This window comes from Chiloscyllium plagiosum, unplaced genomic scaffold (genome assembly GCF_037043375.1).
Source record: "Chiloscyllium plagiosum isolate Xiang-an unplaced genomic scaffold, Cpla_swu_hap1 HiC_scaffold_21, whole genome shotgun sequence".
In the NCBI taxonomy this organism is placed as follows: Eukaryota; Metazoa; Chordata; class Chondrichthyes; order Orectolobiformes; family Hemiscylliidae; genus Chiloscyllium; species Chiloscyllium plagiosum.
The window spans coordinates 31,869,506-31,890,269 of NW_028270159.1; the positions used below are offsets into that span (position 1 = coordinate 31,869,506).

Consider the following 20,764-nt stretch of genomic DNA (forward strand, 5'->3'; position numbering starts at 1 on the left):
GCATTGAAATGTTCATCTGTGTATTTGTGACTTTCAGACTTAACCATTCCAATTATCCCATGATTAGCCATCCATTAACACCTGTAAATCTCCAACCTCATCCAATGCTTTTTTAAAAATTCATTCATAGGATGTAGGTGTTGTTGGCTTGGCTAGCATTTATTGCCCATCTTAGAATTGCCCTTAAGGCAAACTGCCTTCTTGAAATATTCAAAGTTCTGTTAGGAAAGAAGATCCAAGATTTGATCCCGCAACAGTGTAGGAACAGTGATATATTTCCAAGTGAAGGTGTGTAGCTTGTAGATGGTGGTGTTCTCGTGCATCTGCTACTCTTCTCTTTCAGGGTGACAGGGTCACAGGTTTGGAAGGTGCTATTGAAGGAGGCTGGGTGAGTTACTGCATTCTGTAGATAGTATATGCTATTGCCACTTTACATTGCTGGTGAAGGGAGTGAATGTTTATCATGGTAGATGAACTGTCAGTGATGGTGTTGAGATTCCTGAGTATTGTTGGGGCCGCAGCCATCCAGGCAATTGGACAGTTTTTGTATCTCAATCCTAAGTGGATAGGCATCTGGGAGAGAGGAGATGATTATTACTCACCACAGAATGCCCCGAACCTACTGCAGCGACAGTAATTATATATACGGCTGGACCAGTTCAGTTTCTGATCATGGTAACTACCCAACTGTTGATACTGGGGCATTCAGCAATGAAGATACTACTGAATGTCCAGGGGCAATGGTTATATTCTGTTTTGTTCAAGTTGATCATTGTCTGACATTTAACTGATTTGATTATTACTTGACACTTATTATCCAGGTCGAGTGGCATATGAGCATGGACTGGTTCATTATCTGTTGAGTAACAAATGGTGCTGCACATTATGCAACCATCAGTGAACATTCTTACTTCTGACCTCACAATAGAGGAAGCTCATTGACATAGCAGCTGCAGATGGTTGGGTCTAGGACATTAGCCTGAAGAACTTATGTCTCACCTGCTCCAGAGGTGTGTAATAATAACTCTGAACAGGTTGATTAAAAGAAAACAAACCATAATACTCCCTACTGGGGGTTTATGTTCTGGAAAGGGCAAGGTTGAAACTGGTGTTTGTATTAAACTATAAAGTTACAACAAAACTGTTGTAACTCTCCAAAGGTCTTTTAGGAACTCATGCTTTGCAGTGGTAGTGTCCTTACCTCTTGACTATGAGCCTGAGTTCAAATTGCACCTGTTCTGGAGATTTGTGAGAACATCTGTAGAATTGGTTGATCAGAAAATATCTACAGAAAGAAACTCTGCACAGATGTCCTTGGACTGAGATGATGAACCTTCAATGACCACACCATGTTCCGTTGTGCTAGATATGACTCCAATCTGTTTATAGTTTTCCTCTGATGCTGATTGACTCCAGTTTTGCTAGGGCACTTTGATGCCACACTCGGTCACAACTGCCTTGATATCAAGGACGGTCACTTTTGCGTCACCTTGGGAGCCCAACTCTTTAGTCTACATTTGGACCAAGTAGTAATGAAGCGTGGAGCTGAATGTCCCTGACAGAATTAAAAGTGAACATCAGTGAGCAGGTTATACCTGAGCAAATGCTGCTTGACAGCACTGGCAATGACTTCTTTTACACGGTGGTATTTGGCCATGTTGGAATTTGTGTATAGGACATACTTGGGCAATTTTGATCAATGCTAGCTAGATGCTAGTGTTGGAACTGTGCTTGAATAGCTTGGCTAGGAGCCTAACTTGTTGTGGGGCACAAGTCTTCAGAAATGTTGTCAGGGCCCACAATCTTTGCATCCTTCAGAGTCTTCAGGTGCTTATTGATAGCATGTAATGTGAATCAAATTGGCTAAAGACTGGCATCTTTGATGCTGGAGACCAAAGGATGAGGTTAATAATACTGCCTATCATAAATATCATAACATGCACTAAGTTCTGTTACTTATAGAGTCATAGAGATGTACAGCATGAAAACAGACCCTTCGGTCCAACCTGTCCATGCCGACCAGATATCCCAACCCAATCTAGTCCCACCAGCCAGCACCCAGCCCATATCCCTCCAAACCCTTCCTATTCATATACCCATCCAAATGCCTTTTAAATGTTGTAATTGTACCAGCCTCCACCACTTCCTCTGGCAGCTCATTCCATGCACGTACCACCCTCTGTGTGAAAAAGTTGCCCTTTAGGTCTCTTTTATATCTTTCCCCTCTCACCCTAAACCTATGCCCTCTAGTTCTGGACTCCCCCACCCCTGGGAAAAAAACTTTATCTATTTATCCTATACATGTCCCTCATAATTTTGTAAACCTTTATAAGGTCACCCCTCAGCCTCCAACTCTTTAACTGCTTGGCTTGCTGACCACGTTTGGTCTGGCAAAATCTCTGTGGCTTTTGCACAATCTTTATTTCCATTGCATCACTATTGGAAGCCAAGTCTCCAGTTGCCTCAAACATTTGCTGTGGAAATCTCTCACTAGACTCCTCTCCTTAAACCTACCTCTTTCACTAAATGTCTAGTGACCTGTCCAAATGTGTCTTTATGTAGCTTGCTGTCAAATATTTCACGCTAGCACTCCTTTGAACTGCCTTGTGACAATTTTCCAAATTTTACTTGAGGCATGCTATAAATATAAGAAAAGCCCTTATTGTTGTAGATAAATTATATATTTTAGATGGTCAGCAAAGTTTCCTTCAATAGGATGGTGTAGCTGAGCAGAAAAGTAGAACACCAACTAATACATTTGCTTCTTCTGATCAACAAGCTTTTAAGCATGTCTGTTGTGGTTTGCTGGGTAGCACTCCATGATGTTCCTAATTCTAGTCATACTGAAAACGTAAAATTAAAGGCTGTCAATACAATGCAGCACTGAGGGTGTGCTGCACTGTAAATGGTAAGCTTTTGCCTGAAACATCGATTTTACTGCTCCTCGGATGCTGCCTGAACTGCTGTGCTTTTCCAGCACCACTCTGATCTAGAATCTGCACTGTAAATGGTGTTGTCTTTCAAATGAGAGGTTAAACCAAGATCCAATGGCTTGCCCTGGCTGATAGTAAATATTCCTTGGTACTATTTTGAAGGCCAGGGGACTTATCCCTAGTGATCAGACGGATATTTCTCCCTCAATTAGAATCATAAAAATAGATGTTCTGATCCTTATTACATTGCTGTTGTGGGATTTTGTTGCTTTACCTGTATGACAACAGCGACTACTTTTCAACACGGAGTTGACCACGATTTAGAAAACCATCATCTTGGAGATGGAAGGCTGCCAAATTAACATTTCAAAAATACTTCAGGATGTTCTGGGATCATTTGAAATGCTCAGAAGATTTAAGTCTTTCTGGTGTACTGTATATACCCATGCATAGGTCAATCTCATTGTTAAGTCGACCCCTTATTTTTGGCCCAAAAAAATCTGCTTTTTTTCATATACTACGTGTATAAGTTGACCCTAGTGTTTCAGGGGTCTCTTCCTGACCACATGTGCAGCCTTAAAGGGCATGTTTTCCACATTTTTGGTTCAAATGCAATACCTGCATCATCCCGTGTTACGTGCACCAGTATATATTTGCACAATGCAATTTTCAAATCATTGAATTGAATGTTAATAACTGTGTATATGTATATATTTATTTATGTAATATTTGCATCCATATGTTTAACTTGTGCATGCAAATACCCCCAGTAGATAACCTGACCACCTGCTGTAATGCCTATTAACTTTTGTACATACGTGTAGACCTACATGCACTTTACAGTCCCGGTATGATAGTACTATTCTACCGTAGCAGGCAGAATGGAAACATATATTTTGTAGATAAATATTCAGTAATGGTCATAATTCTTTTTCCATTTGTTGTTCATTATTTTATATAGAGATCTGGCTTTTGTTTGTCCATTTTTTAACTCATGCCAAGCATGAATTTCATCCCCTCGAAAACAATACCTTGTGTATAAGTCAAACCCCTAATGTCAGCTTTAAAAAAATGGTCTTTAAACCTCGACCTATACACGAGTATATATGATATCTATGTAAGTTGGCAATAAGATGAGAAAATTGCAAAGGTGGCCAAGCTGGATGGGTACTTTGGAAAACATAATTGTCCTTTTTCATGCAATCAGACTTTTGTGGGCGGCACGGTGGCACTGTGGTTAGCACTGCTGCCTCACAGCGCCAGAGACCCGGGTTCAATTCCCGCCTCAGGTGACTGACTGTGTGGAGTTTGCACATTCTCCCCGTGTCTGCGTGGGTTTCCTCCGGGTGCTCCTGTTTCCTCCCACAGTCACAAAGATGTGCAGGTCAGGTGAATTGGTCATGCTAAATTGCCCGTAGTGTTAGGTAAGGGGTAAATGTAGGGGTATGGGTGGGTTACGCTTTGGCGGGTCGGTGTGGACTTGTTGGGCCGAAGGGCCTGTTTCCACACTGTAATGTAATGTAATGTAATGTAATGTAATCTAATCTAATGTAATGTAATCTAATCTAATCTACTCAAACAGTATTATGCCAGTGACTACTTTACAGCTAGGAGCAGTACAGTGGCTCACCGGTTAGCAATGCTGCCTCACAGAGCCAGGGACACAGGTTTGTTTCCAGCCTCGGGCGACTGTCTGTTTGCCCATTCTCCTCGTGTCTGCGTGGGCTTCCTCCAGGTGCTTCGGTTTCCTCCCACAATCCAAAGACATGCAGTTTAGATTGATTGGCACTAATTTACCCTGTAGTGTCAGGGATGTGCAAGCTAGTTGGATTAGCTATGGGAGTTGCAGAGTTTTGGGATACGATAGAGGGGTAGGTCTAGATAGGGTGCTCTTTGCAGGGTAGATATGGACTCAATGGGTCGAATGGCCTGCTTCCATACTGTAGGGACTCTGCGGTACAAGACAATATATCTAAAATATATAAAAGATGATTAAGAACTGAACTTGCAGTTCAAAGTCTGGTGGAAACAGTTCATTGCAACATTAGATGGATTCTAGAGAGAATGGAGTAGAAGATCATTATAATGCAGTTCAATATACCACAAATTCACTTATGGCATAGGGTTTTCATGGCTTTGAAAAGGGATAAAGGAGATGTTGAGCTGAACCTTTATGAACTGTTTTTGACTTTAAAAACGGGGAACTCATTTAATTTTTTTCAGCTTTCATTTGGTCAGAAAATACCTTTTCCTTAAAGACCTCTTTATTGTAACCGGATTCATATTTTGCAGATTCCCTGACATTGGTATCCTAGCAACTATATTAATTAGGTCATTTGCTAAAATTGCATTTATCTTTAATACTATTTCTTCCTAAATATATGTACTGCCTACAAGTTTCGGCTTTTTTTAGGACTGTGTAGCTTTGGAGTTGATTATCGCAATAATTGTACTCCACAGAACCAAACATTTTCTAGAAAAGAGATCACATTTTGCAAAGCACTTGACTAAAACCAACATGAAAAGGTTATATAACACAAGGGATAGTTGCTTTATTCCATCTTTTGAATGAGACATTAAATCAAGACCCCACTCAAGTGAATACAAATGTTTCCATGATGCCATCTCAAAGAGCATGAGGAGTTCTCCCCAGCCAATATTTACCCCTGAATAAACATCACGAGAAACAGGTTACCTGGTCATGATCACATTGATGCATTGTGGCGTTCCTGTGTTCAAATCATCTTCTGTGCTTCCAGCAGGATGACAATATCCACGTGTTAGAAAGTGAGTTCCAAAACACTTTGGAAAATCTTGAGCTTACAGAAGACACTATATAAGATTTGCTTTTTTCTTTCTGGAAAACATTGAACATTTCTAAACAAGTAGCCGTCCCAATTATTTTAACTGAGCCTTGCCCAGTTTATCAGATCATAGCTCTGTTATGTAAGCAATATTTTGCCTCAGTTGTGTAAGCAATATTTTGGGAGATTCAGTGAGGTTGAATATAGTGCGAGTTGGGCTGCTCCCGTTTACATAAAAGCCAAAGTCGTGAAAACAAGAGTCACCAGATACCTGTAATTAGAAGTTTCACTTACATCATCTTCACTTTGTGTCTTGTGGCAGTGAATGAGTATTGAAGCTGGCAACATCACCTCATCCCATTCTGAGTGTGCCATAAAAAGAATAATGAATGGCTGCTCACCAACAAGGAATGTAATATGGTGAAAGAAATGTGATAAGAACTGCCAATATGATGAATGTACTCTAGTTCAGCTAATGGCTACAAAGGTTTACAAGATAGTATAATGTTGACAACTTAAAATGAGAGGAGTTATAATGGCTCCCATTAGAAGAGATCCTGGCATTTAATTTTTTGTAATATGAGCTTTTATATCATCCAAAACCTCTCCACTCGCACAATTACCTAGTTTCTTAATTTGTGGGAGAAAGCAGTAATATACAGGCGACATTCTTCATTGTTTGTACCAACATGAAGCTAATTAGGAAACAAATGATGGCTATGATGATATTTGTTTTGCCATTACATCCCATTCAAGAGTTTAAAACCTAGGGTAGGAGTAAAATATGTTTGATCTGATTTTTTTGATAAAATAATACCATAAAAACTATTATCCACTAACTTATAACGTTACTGACACATTTGAAATAAATAGCATATCCTCAGACTGATTGAATGGGTAGCTATCTATTTTGGACCAGGATATTGCCATTAATGCTTTGGACCACCTTTTAGTAACAGAATTTAAAGCATAAGAAATAGAAACAGGAGTAGGCTGTTCAGTCCCTTGTGTTTTCTCCACCATTCAGTAGGATATTGACTGATGTGACATGCCTCATGCCCACTTCCCTGCATTTTCCCTTGAGCCCCCTACTGATGGAGAATCTATCTACCTCAATTTTAAATATACACAAGGGCTCTACCCCCACAGCTGTCTGCGGCATGAAGTTTCAAAGACTCTCAACCTTCTGACAGAAGAAATACCTCCTCACCTCAGTCTTACATTGGTGCCCCTGTATTCTGAGACATTGACCTTTTGACCTAAACTCTCCAATGAGGGAAAGCATCCTCTCAACATATATCCAATTAAGCTCCTTAAGAATCCTGTATGTTTCAGCATTGAAACTGATCATTTGGCCCATCTAGTTGATTTGTACTCCATGTAAACCCTCTTTCCTCCCCTTTTTCATCTCACCTAATCAGCACATCCTTTTATTTGTTTTATCTCCAGAAGGGGTTTACCTAGCACTCTCTTAAGTACACCTTTCAATTTTTTTTATTAGTTGATCTTTAAGTGGTCTAGAAATGGAGAATGATTAATTATATAAAGTGGTATCGGAGGAAACATTTGCATATTTGGAAATCACTATTTTAAGCAACTGAAAAAGATCATGTTTCTTTTATCAATCCAGTTCATATACTTTTGCATGCCCCAAATGAGAAATCCTTCGTAGCTGAGGAAAACAAGGTGTCTCTAGACAATCTTCACCTACATCAGTTATATTTTTACCATAACCTTTACTTTACCAGGAGCAATGAAATATGTTTGAAAAGCTTTCTGCCAATACATTTCTTGGAGAGAAACTTTCAGTTGTCTCCTCATTCAACATCTCATGTGGACTGAGGCATTTCATTTCAAGCAGTGTCTTCCACATATCCACAACTGCATTCGTGATCCTGGATATTCTCAACACCCTGCAGCTCTCGAGCCATTAGTGGTAATGCAACACTCTGCTCTTCTCCATTCAGTTTTTCCCCTTAAAGTGTTGTTAACTTTTAAATCCGGCAGCAGAAAACTTATTACCACCTCTCCCCAATTCCATTCCCCACCCTCCTCCATGGGTGGAACTCCATGTCGTTGGCATTAGTGTTGTCTTGGGTTTACTTCAAATTTTAAAATCACCTTGTCCTCGAAGAGTTCTTTGAATGAGTGCATTTTACATCAAGCTTTCAATCACCTTTTATCTTAGTTTATTCAAGGTTTTGCCCATCCTTCAAATGATTGCTTCATAACCTAAATCAGTAAGAGACAACTTTAACTCTTAGAGGGACGTTAGTACCTGTGGAAAACTGTACTCCATCACCTGTGATCAATCCCTGGAGGAGGAGAAGAAAACCAGGGAGTAAAATATGCTTACAGCACATTCAACATCAGAAACTAATCAAACCTGATTTTAGATTTAATCATAGCAGAAAATATAGAAGCTTCAGCAGTAAATGCAGTGAAAAAAGGTGCAGTCATTATGATCAAGGTGAAGTAAATTAGTGTGAATGTCTGAATTTCAATAATTACACTTGGTTTTCCATGTTCTCTCTCTCTGTGTAATTATGCTGCTATTAAGTTCATTTACAGCTGTAGCCATCAGCCGAGTGTAATCTGTTACTCTGGGTGATAAGCTTAATATCATCAGGGGTTAATAAATTTCTGTTTTTAAAATGCAACATTTAGATTTTGTTTGGTTGAATATCCATTTTGAAAGTGCCATTAAAGTGACTTGACCCCTCTGACAGTCATTAATAGTTGATTGGCTCTTCGAGCTTTGGAATAGGTTATAATTATGCATATTTGGCTATGTCAGTTGGGGAATGTTCAGAAATGGCTCGAGATACTGATGGCTGTGTAATTAGCTGGTCTTTATTATCTGTAGCAGCATTTATCTGAGAATCCTCAGTGTCATCCTAGGCAAAATGCATTCATGCCAAACTCTAGAATTAATTAACAAAAGGACAACAACCTTCTCGGATTGGATTTTTATTTTAAAAAGTGGGGTTTGGAGAAGCAACATTTTTAAATGATTTTGGTTGCCTCATAATTAAAGGAATATGTAGAGATTTGCAGTCTCTGGTATTGCACTACAAATACAGGGAAGGGCTTTCAAATATACAAAACAATACTGCTCCTCATGATAAAATGCCAATACTTTACTCCTTCAATCTTTCACAAATACTTGCAACCATGAAAATTAAATCTGCTTCCAGAAGCTCATCTATTTTAGTTCATCATTTTCCTATCAGCTAGCGTGTGATACTATACAGTGAGTGTTAGCTTGATTGTGTCAATTGTTTAAAGTTTTGATGGAGAACAATAAATTCAGTTCTGCTGTAAATTTATGGCAGGTCCTTTCTCCACATTTACACTGGAATTCTGCAGCACTAAGAGAGTGCTGAGGAAAACGGTAAGTTCTCAGGCTTAATAATGTTAGCTGGAGTTTCCTTTCTGATAACAGGAAGTGTGGCGAACATTGCAAAATTGAGATACACAAGACTGATACCTCAAACTCTTACCCTGCTTTCTCTCCGTGTCTTTTGTTACAACCAATTGAGGAGGGGTCATGACTCCCTTCTGTTTTTAATCACCTCTCAGTCAATAGCAACAAATATCACTTTTATTTTATTCCATTTTAGTAGAGAGCTATCATATTTCAATTAAGACTTAATTAACCAGCTCAAAAATGAAAGAGAGCCAATTCAAAATTCCAAGGCAAAACAGCAAAAAAACCCATAACAAATACACACAAAAAGCATAGGTTACAATGGATGTGGGGCTAGTGAGGCAGCTAGGAAAGTAGAGGATTTTTCAAAATTCATTTGTGGGATGTGAGTGTCGCTGGTTAGCCAACTTTTACTGTCTGTCCCTAGTTACCCTTGAGAAGATGGTGGGGTGAGCTGCCTTCTTGAACTGCTTCAGTCCACTTGATGCGGGTTGACCCACAATATACTTAGGGAATTCCAGGATTTTGACCCAGAAACTATGAAGGAACAAAGATATATTTCCAAATCAGAATGGTGAGTGGCTTGGAGGGGATCATGCAGGCGGTGGTGTTCCCATATATCTGCTTCCATTATCCTTCTAGGTGGAAGTGGCCATAGGTTTGGAAGGTGCTGTCAGGATCTTGGGTGAATTTCTGCAGTACATCTTGTAGATAGTACACACTGATGCTATTGGGATACTGTGGTGGAGGGAGTGGATGCTTGTGAATGTAGTCCCAATCAAGCGGGCTGTTTTGTTCTGGATGGTGTCAAGCTTCTTGAGTGTTGTTTGAGCTGCACCCATTTAGGGAAATGGAGAGTATTCTATCACACTCCTGGCTTGTGCCTTGTAGATGATGGACAGGCTTTGGGGAGTCAGGAGTTTTTTGGGGAGTTACTCACTGCAGGAATCCTAGCCTTTGACCTGCTGTTGTAGTCATTGTGTTTATGTGGTGAGTCTAACTGAGTTTCTGGTCAATGGTAAACCCCCAGGAAGTTGATGGTGAGGGATTCAGTGATGGTAACAGCGTTGAATGTGAAAGTGCAGAGGCTATATTGTCTTTATTGGTGATGGTCATATTCGGGCTTTTGTGTGACACAAATGTTATTTGCCACTTGTCATTCCAAGCCTGGATATTGTCTAGATCTTGATCCATTTAAACACTGTATCTGAGGAGTCGTAAACGATGCTAACCATTGTGTAATCATCAGTGAACACCCTCACTTTGGACCTTATGATTAATGAAGCAGCTGAAGATGGTTGGGCCTAGGACACTACCCTGAGGAACTCCTGTTGAGATGACTGACCTACAACAACCATGACTATCTTCCTATGTGCCAGGTATGACTCCAACTAGTGCAGAGTGTTCCCCCGATGCCCATTGATTCCAATTTTGCAAGGGCTTCATGATGCCACACTCTGTCGAATGCAGCTTTGGTGTCAAGTGCTGTGATTTGCCCCTCACCTCTGGAATTTTGCTTTTTTGTATATGTTTGAACCAAGGCTGTAATGAGGTCAGGAGTTTAGTGCCCCTGGCAGAGCTGAAACAGGGTGTATGGCTGAGCGGGTGCTGTTTGATAGTACTGTTGATGACATTTTCCATCACTTTACTGATGATTGAGAGTAGACTGATGGGGTGATAATTGGCTGGGTTGGATTTGACCGACTCTTTATGTTCAGGGCATACCATCTCATTGTACATACATGTACAGGATTATTGTTTTTCAGAGTCTCTGAATTGCCAGAATGAATCCTGGGTCCCAACCACTTAATTTTTGCCCTCTTTCCTCAGGAGTGGTGAAGCTTGTATAGTCTTAATTTCTGAGTTAGTGACAGCAGTTCCTGTAAGCTGCACCAGCTCAGAGGTCCAGCACATGGTGATCGGTGTGCTGATGCCCCTTCTAACATTGACAATACCACACCTGTGCCTTGGAGACCTACAAAGAAGAAAATAAAATTAGCAGGAAGGCTGAATAATGCTGCTCTTCTCAAGTTGTGTTTTCAACAGTACTGAGAGGGACTTGAAAGGAAGTGACAATCTTTCCATATCCTCATTTATTTCAGTCCATGTTACTGTCTCTCGGCTTTATATTGGAAAGCAAGCTACTGAGAGATGGTTCATTTGTATATGTCAAGTCCAGTTCTGTTGTCTTTTCCAGACGGAACACTTTTCAGAAAACCTTTCATCTTAATATGTGAAGTTTTCATGCAAGTGTGAGTAAAACAAAAATGCAAATTCCTTGACATCTTCCTGAGATTCCGTGATTCTTGACAAAAATTCAGTAATTCTGCTTTGTTTTGTACATTCTGTGTGTGTGGCCTGGGTTTGTCAGGTAATCACAGTAGCCATTTTAGTTCATTGTCCTTTTTAATACCATCTGTAGTCTATGAAATTCTGTGTTAAATTCAATCAATGCAAGTTGAATATTGATAGTTTATGTGCACTACAATCATAACACTGTGAATTCATTTCAACTGTCCATGACATGTCATATAGTATTCTTTTGGACTTCTTTGACTGTATTAATGGAGCTGGCTTCATTACAGAAGTGTGGAAAAGAGGCATCAAATGCATTAGGTTTTTCAGTCAAAATAGATGTTCTGATAGGGGCCCATTTGCCTTCCATTGGCCAGTGAAGCATTCAAGGGTCATAGGCAAAGTATGATTAATTGTTTTCAAAATTCAAACATAAACTTCAGCATCGATTGCCAAAGAGTGTGATGCCATGCCAGATTGGACATGTGACTGAAATAACTCCACAAAGACCACTATCCCATCACCAAGTCCCCCTTTATTTACACATGCATAATACATGTCACTGACCCAGCTAGCTCAGAGCCAGCTCCTAGAGTGAACAGAACCCCTGACGCTCCTGTTTATATCTGTCAGCCAGAGCTCCCTGTTTGGACCAGGTTAATCGCCCCAATCAGGGAACTCATATTCTGTGAGGTCCACTTGGCTGACTCATTACAATCACTGCAGTGACTACAGGGGCAAAACTACTCTTTAATCCAAAAATGGCATTTCCTCAATGTGGACTGACTTAGTTTAACTTTTTTGTGAATTTCTCTAGGTATCAGGGATTGAATATTTTTCACGTTTTGAATCACGTGTCAGCATCAAACAATGTTGCAAGTCTCAGGAGATATGGTGCAGGAAAAGACTATAAATAGCATTATGGTGCAGTTCAGCTTTGACCTAAAATGAATAGGCACATCGCAGTAATGGTGCATTTTAGTTCACTATTTTTATTGAAACATTGTTTATTTTCTTTGAAGACAAACTGATGGCCATGTGATCTTTAAAGATCCAGTTGTTGAATCAATTTGTTCATTAGTCAGTAATTTAGAGAGCTTGGCTCTCTGGAGATTTGCTCTGCCCACTTTGAAAAACACACCAATTGCAAAGCTATTATTTGATCCAGAGCTAAGAAATAAACTCTATTTGTTAATGAATATTAACAACACAATTAAAAGCATTTAGTGTGCTTGCTTTACAGTGTTTTACCTTTTAATAAAGTGAAAATAAAAACTTTGGGAAACTGTATTAGGAATCATACTTTGCCATTGTATTGCCTTCATTTCAGTTCACAAGCCAAAGAAAATACTCAACATTGGGGTGGCATGGTGGCTTATTGATTAGTAGTCCCTTACAGCGCCAGGGACCCTGGTTCGATTCTATCTTGGGTAACTGTCTGTCTGTGTGGAGTTTGCACATTCACCTCATGTCTGTGTGGTTTCCTCTGGGTGCTCCAGATTCCCCACTCAGTCCAAAGATGTGCAGGTTACGTGGATTTGCCATGTTAAATTACCTATAGTATCCAGGGATGTGCAGTCTAGATGGGTTAACCATGGGAAATGTGAGGTTACAGAGAGAGGTACTGGGTGGGGGTTGGGTCTGGGTGGGATGGTCTTTGGAAGGTCGGTGTGGACTTGATAGGCCAAATGGCCTCTTTCTGTACTGTAGGGATTCTATGAAATCTATGAAAAGAGTAACTACCTGATTCAAACATAATACAACTATTTAATATTTTAAGATTAAAGACATAAAGGACAGAATCTTCCTGGCCCTTGACCAATGTGGACAGAGGTAGGTAAGTACAAGAATCTAGTGAGAATGGAAAAATATGATTCTCAACATAGAGAAAAATTAACTGAGTTTCCTTTTAAGACTTAAAAAGTTAGACAAGATGAGCACTTTATTTATAAGTATTTGCACCTCATTATTGGCTAATCTCATCTCATTCATCCGCATTTTGTATTTCTTCCATGCACTGGTGAGAAAGCTGATGGCGCCAATTCTGAACTTGACTTCAGGTTGATTCCCTGGCAGATGCTTACTTCTCCAGTCCTCCATTTTAAGCTCCATTCATCAACGTTTTATTGTTTCCACCATGGGTAGGAGCCACTTCCATCCTTCAGTCTTGGATGTTGGCATCAGCAAAGCCCCAGCCTTACCACATCATTGTGGCCCACAATGCACTTCAGGAATCCACCACTGCAGTTTGATGCTCACTGACACCTTACATTGAAGTGCTCCCCTCGGGTTGCTCTGTGTGCAGGGCCACACAATTGTGTCATGGCTGTTAGCTCTGTTTCTTGGTGCTTGTTTACAATGGACACTGACAGTATCATTGCTGTTCTTTGCCTTTTAGGTCTTTGCCACTTCATTGAGAACTTACAGACTCACAGCATCTCTGCCTTGACTTGCTTTTTAGCATAGGTAGAAAGCCAGGCAGCTTATCATGGCTGCCAACACTGAACAGTCAAGGGGGCAGACATTGCTTTCTAGCATTGTGCTACACCAAGGACACACCCAAAGCATATCGCAGCAGCTTACATGGCAAAAAACATTGTGCTTGCTACAATTGAATAACCATCTGAAAGTCTAAGAAAATAGTCCTTTATAGAGTGTACAAGGACTATAATGAATCAGGAAATGCTGCCATACTCGGTATAGGGGCATCGTCAAATCTCAGCCAGGGAGTTGGCCATGGTCAGTTGGTGTGATCAGAGTCAAGAGATCTGTGTCAATCTCAGCCAGGGACTGGGCCATAATCAGTTCTCCAGGTCAAACCCAACCAGTCCAACGATTATTGGTACGTCAGTCTGAGGCCTGTATAAATATTTACAAATGTTATGTGAAATTGTATTTACAGTGGTGTGTCATCTGTGCTATCTACATGCCTCAGAGCATTTTTGTTTTCCTGCCCTCCCATTGTCAGGCTCAACAATTTAGATGGACAACCCTGGGGATATTTCTGGTCAAAGGACCCAGCATGCTCATTGTGTCATGCCTGAATGTAAGCTCACTCTGCTTGGCTGTATTTCTCAAATGAGTAGAGTCAAGAAAGCACCAAGTGTCCCTGCTGTGTCCTGAGAGGAGATTTCTAAAGGAGGGGGGAGGGGAAGGCCTGTGTGTGGTCCCTCTTTTGTCTGGGTGTCTGTTAGCGTCACCCTGTCCTCTTGACTGGAATATCCACTTCGAGTGAGATCAGCGGTTCTCATCCCTGTTGCTGAAGCTGACCGCTAGTGGGCAATCTGATGGAGTGTAGGTCTGTCTGAACCTATGGCAGTCACGGAGCTCTCTGCTGATCTTGGCTTTTCGAGGTGCCCACCCACCTGTCCGTTGAGACATCTTGCCAGAATGAACACAGTACAATTAATGTTGCTGGACTCCTCCATTCTTTAATCCAGTTTATGGAGTATTTCTGACAAACCTGCCTGCTGCTCTCAAGACTGTGTCTGCGCATTTGCATGAAGTTATTAAAGGCTAACATAAGGGGTTCTCTCATGCCTGGGGCTGAGTAGTCCTCCCAGTCCTTCAACCTAGGGTATTTCTCCCTCAGCCAGCAAGGAAAGATGCCAGTGATAGGCTCACCACATTGGGATCATGAGTGGAATGTGGATAAGTACTTAGTGAAGAAAACCTCTGAGCTGGTGGAAAGTGCAAGAGGCAACTTTGCTGGGATAACCTCTGATAGGTGTGGGTGTTACTGATGATACAAGAAGAGACACCATGAGTTGTGCAGTTGTGGTAGAAGCTTAAGCATACTACAAATACATTCATAATGCTGGTAATGGGAGAGCAGCAAAACACAGCACCATGAAGCTTACTGCATTACCTCAACATGCAGGTCTCAGCATTCACATAACAACAGTCACCGTCTTCTGTAACCATCCCGAGGATCTGATTACAAGGGATGAGGTTGTGAATGTCAACCACACTCTTCCTGGTCCTCTCTATCTGCTTCTGAATTACTTTCATCCTGCAATGAGACACAAGGGGGTATTGAGGGAGATGAAAGTGGATAACAGAGGTAGTGACAGAGTAGGAAATGCAGAGGGCAGGAGGGGTTGGGGTTGGGGTTGTGGGTGGAGGTGTGGCCGATGAGGTAAGCTGGAGATATTGAGTGAAGGTGCAATGGTGAGAGTTGTAGACTATTAGACTTGGTGGGAGGTGAGTTGGGATGAATGTGAGGCAGCAGGAAGAAGGGTTGCTCGCTGAGCTGGGAGGTTCATTTCCAGACGTTTCGTCACCCTACTTCTTCAGTGGGCCTCAGGCAAAGCAGCGTACATGATTCCTACTTTCTATTTATATGTTTGGGTTTCTTTGGGTTGGTGATGTCATTTCCTGTGGAGATGTCATTTCCTGTGGGGATGTCATTTCCTGTTCTTTTTCTCAGGGGGTGGTAGATGGAGTCTAACTCGATGTGTTTGTTGATAGAGTTCCGGTTGGAATACCATGCTTCTCGGAATTCTAGGAATGTCTGTTTGGCTTGTCCTAAGATATATGTGTTGCCCCAGTCAAAGTGGTGTCCTCCCTTATCTGTATGTAAGGATACTAGTGAGAAAGGGTCATGTCGTTTTGTGGCTATTTGGTGGCGACCAGGATACATGAACACCAACTAGCCATAAAACAACATGACCTTCTCTCACTAGTATCCTTACATACAAATAAGGAAGGACACCACTTCAACTGGGACAACACATCTATCTTTGGACAAACCAAACAGAGACATGCACGAGAATTCCTAGAAGCATGGCATTCCAACCGGAACTCTATCAACAAACACATCAAGTTAGACTCCATGTGCCACCCCTTGAGAAAAAGAACAGGAAATTACATCACCACAGGAAATAACATCTCCAACTCAAAGATACCCAAACATATAAATAGAAAGCAGGAATCATGTACACTGCTTCGCCTGAGCCCCACTGAAGATGTTATCTGGTAGGGTGACGAAAGGTCTGGAAATGTACCTCCCAGCTCAGCGAGCAACCTACATCCAGAATCTCAACCTGAGCTACAAATCTTCTCAAAACTCGCAGCAGGAAGAAGTTGGTGACACTTACTCTTACAGAATATGGAAGGCCATTAATCTTCTTGCAGTTCTGCTGTGCATTTCTCTTGATGTGCAAAAGGGCTGTCTGGGTCCAGGCAGGCTGGCTGGCTTTTGTTTTGTCAGTGAAACAGAGTGAAGGAGAGCTCACCTGTCCAGCACCCTATCCACCAGCAGCTCAGGTCCCTTTCTCCCAACTATGGCCAGTGCCCTTTCTGAGGCATCTTGAGGAGATCTGAGCATGGAGACCAGTTCCTGGCTTGTTGAAGTGGTGTGAGGCCATGGTTTAAATGTGACACGGGCAGTGTGAATAGCTCAAGGTCCCGGCAGCAACGAGCACTTGCACCTCTGCTGCTGCACAATCAGCTGAGAAAGCACAGTGAAGCCTGAACACACAATGAATGAAGTGAGCAGCAGAAGGTTGTGTGAGAAAAGCTGCCATGAACCAGGATGGTTCTGTGAAACATCCTGAAAATAATCCAGCCAAAAATATGGGAAAATTCTGGCCATATGTTTTGAAGCCCATGTGTAACGGTTAGTCCTTTGACAGTGAATACTGAAGAAGAGCATAAATTGTTACATGGATTTTGACCGTTTTTGTTGGGGAGAGTAGAGATTCAACATTGCTTTTAGCTGTTGCCGTTAATGTATTAGTTCACCTAAATTAACAGAATGACAACCAATTTAATACTTATTCATGATGCATCTTTTGAAGTTACATATCTACAATAAACTGCATTTCCAATTCTGAAGAAGAGTCAATGGACTCAAAACATTAACGCTGCTTTCTCTACAGACCTGCTGAGTTTCTCCAAAAATTTCTGTCTTTGTTTCAGATCTCAAGCATTCACAGTTCTTTGTTCTACTTTATTATTTTTCCAGACGTGTGTTGGATCTATCCAATTGCAGAAACATCTAGAATCAAACATTTTTGATAAAGAATACCTATGTAGAAATGAAGAGGCATCTGATGTCCAATAGAATGAAATGAACACATTACATAACAAACTGTAAAAGATCCACTTTGCTGAGATTTGAGGGACAAGTTCAATGAAAGTCACCCACAAAGATTTTGTGATCTCGGTGGAGATTTTGCCACTTCCGACATTAAACTTCATTCCGTCATCAGCCAATGGCAGCTCAGACATCCAGCAGACATGTGGAATCAGATTTTTACCAATCTGTTTGTATTAGAACAGGTCAGAGTGGTTCAGTGACTATGGCTATACAGCAGGTTAAGACAATGACTTAATCTGTTGAATTGATGTCAGTGAATTCTAATATTAAACAAACTGAGACACATGGAGGGCTCTTATGCACAGATGAATTGTCACTACCTCTGGGCTCAGGTGGTCTAGGTTCAAGTCCCATTTGCCATGGAGCTCTGACATAGCATGTCACAACCTATTGATTAAAATAACTGCACAACTTGAGCTTCTTGATACCCGGTGTGTAGCAGTCTATTTTTCCAATACTGTAACTGTGTCAGTTTGTGCCATTCAGCAGGTTATGGGTTTTACATTCCAGGACTCAAGCCTGCAAACTAGACAAACAGTTCAACACAGGGAAGAGCTACATAGTCAGTGTTGCTAGCCTTTTTAATGAAATATTACTCTTCAAAGAGTATTACAGTAGTGTAAGTGTAACTGTTTGACAACGAGACAAGTATCATTGCGTTTTTGATTTGTAGAACTTGATTGTGGTAGTCAGTTATAAATACATGTTATATTACTTGAAAGTGATTTCTGAAAGTAAGATCTGTGGAGTTTGCAGCTACCTTAAGTGTGATTTCAAGTACTGTGCCTTGTTACTAAATCTTGTTTTTTTTTGTGTGTTCCCCACACAGTATCAGGTGAGGCAATCTGTGACCAGTGCAAGCCTGGCTATTTTGGCTCCAACTGTGAGGAGTGTGCTGACGGGTACTACAATTCAGACAGCATCTGTGTGAAGTGTGAATGCAACAACAACATAGATTTACAGAGCAAACAACCAATCTGTGACTCTGAGTCCGGGCGGTGCCTCAGCTGCACATTAAATACAACAGGCTTTAACTGCGAGAAATGTGCGGAAGGATACACAGGAGATCCTGTGGCAGGAAGCTGCCAAATAGGTGAGCACCCAGTTTAATAACTGAATAATACTTGAGAGTAAGAGTATATCAATAGATGCTCTTAGAGGTTCAGGTGCAGTCCACATGAGTTCCTTGACCCCATTGTCTGTCAATGTTGTGTGTATAGCAAAACAGCTGGGTAGATATTTGCTTATTTTCAGTCCATTTGGGAGATGGGGATTAAGAATTCTTACAATAGCACAGCTCCACTGATGCTACAATGGTGGGGTTGCCATGTTAATCATGGTACCAGGCATTGTTATTAATTGTGCTGTGTCACCATAGGCAATTCACATGTTTAATAATTATGTCTGAACTCACATTGTCTCCAATAAATCCTAGCCTTTTTTTCAGTGATTGTTTGACAGGACACCTCACACTTGCTGATTCGTAATGAGATCCTTGGAGTCTGTGCGGAAGCTTAATTTGTAAAGATTTCTATGCATCGGTCAATAAGTAAACAAATCCTCCGCAAGGAGCTAATGAGCATCACTTTAAATACATTTTCTGCCATTCATATGCAGAGTCAGACTGCTATGTTGCCCCCTCGAATTATTAAAAATACTTGACATCAGCAAGCCATTCTACAAAAATATCTGAAAGACTATTATTCTCAGAGCCACTATGGCTGCATATTGATTCAGACCATATTTTAAAAATCTTAAAATGTTTTAGGAGTTGCATTTTATTTTGCATTATACAGTAGTTTTGGTTAGACCAGCAGTACTAGAGACAACAAGGAGACTGCTGAGCCATACTGACAACCCTGCTGGAGTAGAGTGGTGCTGGAAAAGCACAGCAGTTCAGGCAGCATTCGAGGAGCAGGAAAATCGACATTTCGGGCAAAAGCCCTTCATCAGGAAGACAAACCTGCCGTATGACTGCAACTAGATCTAGGTAAAAGACCTCCTCTCATTTATCTCTCCACTCTTCAGGCACTCTGCTTGTATTCCTGATGAAGGGCTTTTGCCCGAAACGTTGAATTTCCTGCTCCTTGGATGCTGCCTGAACTGCTGTGCTTTTCCAGCACCACTCTATTCCAGAATCCTGCAACTAGATCTAGTCAGATTAAGGGCATTTAACAATCAAATGCCACATTTTAGCTTAATATCTTTCAACTTACTCCAGATGTTCTGTTAACCCAATCCTTCCCTCTCTCCATGCTAAAATAAAACTGAGATTACACTGAAAAACTTAAAAAGAAATGATGCAGCATAGAATCACCATGTCAGTGTGGGCCCTTTGGAATAGGTATTCATTAGTCCCACTCACTTTCCTTTTCCCCGTAGCACTACAAAATATTCCCTTCAAGTATTTATTCAATTCCCTTTTTCAATGTTATTATTAAATTAGCTTTCGGATAGTGCATTCCAACAAAAACCTACTTTTGTTTAAAAAAAATCTTTCCCTTATGTTCCATCTGGGTCTTTTGCCACAAACCTCAGGATTAATGCACACTGTTCAATGGATGAAAAAATAACTGTTTTATCTACAAAGTACCAATGAAGCAACAGATCTGTAGACTAGTTGGATAGTTAGGTTATCCATTAATAGGAGAGAGCAGGTCAAATCAATGCATTTGTTTTGTAATACTACAGTCCAGTGGAAAAAATATTGTCACCTGGTTTGGTATGACCAATACTTATGGAAACTCTGGACAAGGAAAGAAATAATTCAGTTCACTTCATCAAACTTGATCATTTTCCCCCACCCAAAATTCATCTCTGCATTCTTTGCTCAGGAGGACAATACAGGAGGAAAAGGCTGCAAGGATTACAATGCCTGCTCCATTGTTATGTCTCCAGCATCAGCTCACTTCTCAGTTTTCACAAGCATAGTTCAATTTTTTGATAATTTTTCAGCAAGGAGGCAGATGGTGTACAGACTGGAGGGTGGGAATTTAAAAGAGATAGTTGAAGGCTCATTGCTGAATGGAGTCAAAATTGACAAAAACGTGTGTAACTTATTTCCGTTTTAACATCCAGTTATCTTTCAATAGCTGTTAGATTTTAGGTTAAGCAGGACAGTAGTTTCATATAGTTCTAAAAGATATTAGATGTTTTCTTGCAAGTTATTAATTTCAATGTTCCATTGTGATACCCTATA

General features: G+C 40.8%; 1 protein-coding gene across 1 annotated transcript in view; it reads left to right on the plus strand.

Moving 5' to 3' along the window:
• LOC122564795 (multiple epidermal growth factor-like domains protein 9) overlaps nt 1-20,764 on the plus strand; it is a 324,564-nt gene that overhangs the window by 298,617 nt on the left and 5,183 nt on the right. The window contains exon 5 of the mRNA XM_043720030.2: nt 18,395-18,658. Coding sequence (XP_043575965.2) covers nt 18,395-18,658 — 264 coding nt within the window. The remainder of the gene's footprint in view (nt 1-18,394; nt 18,659-20,764) is intronic.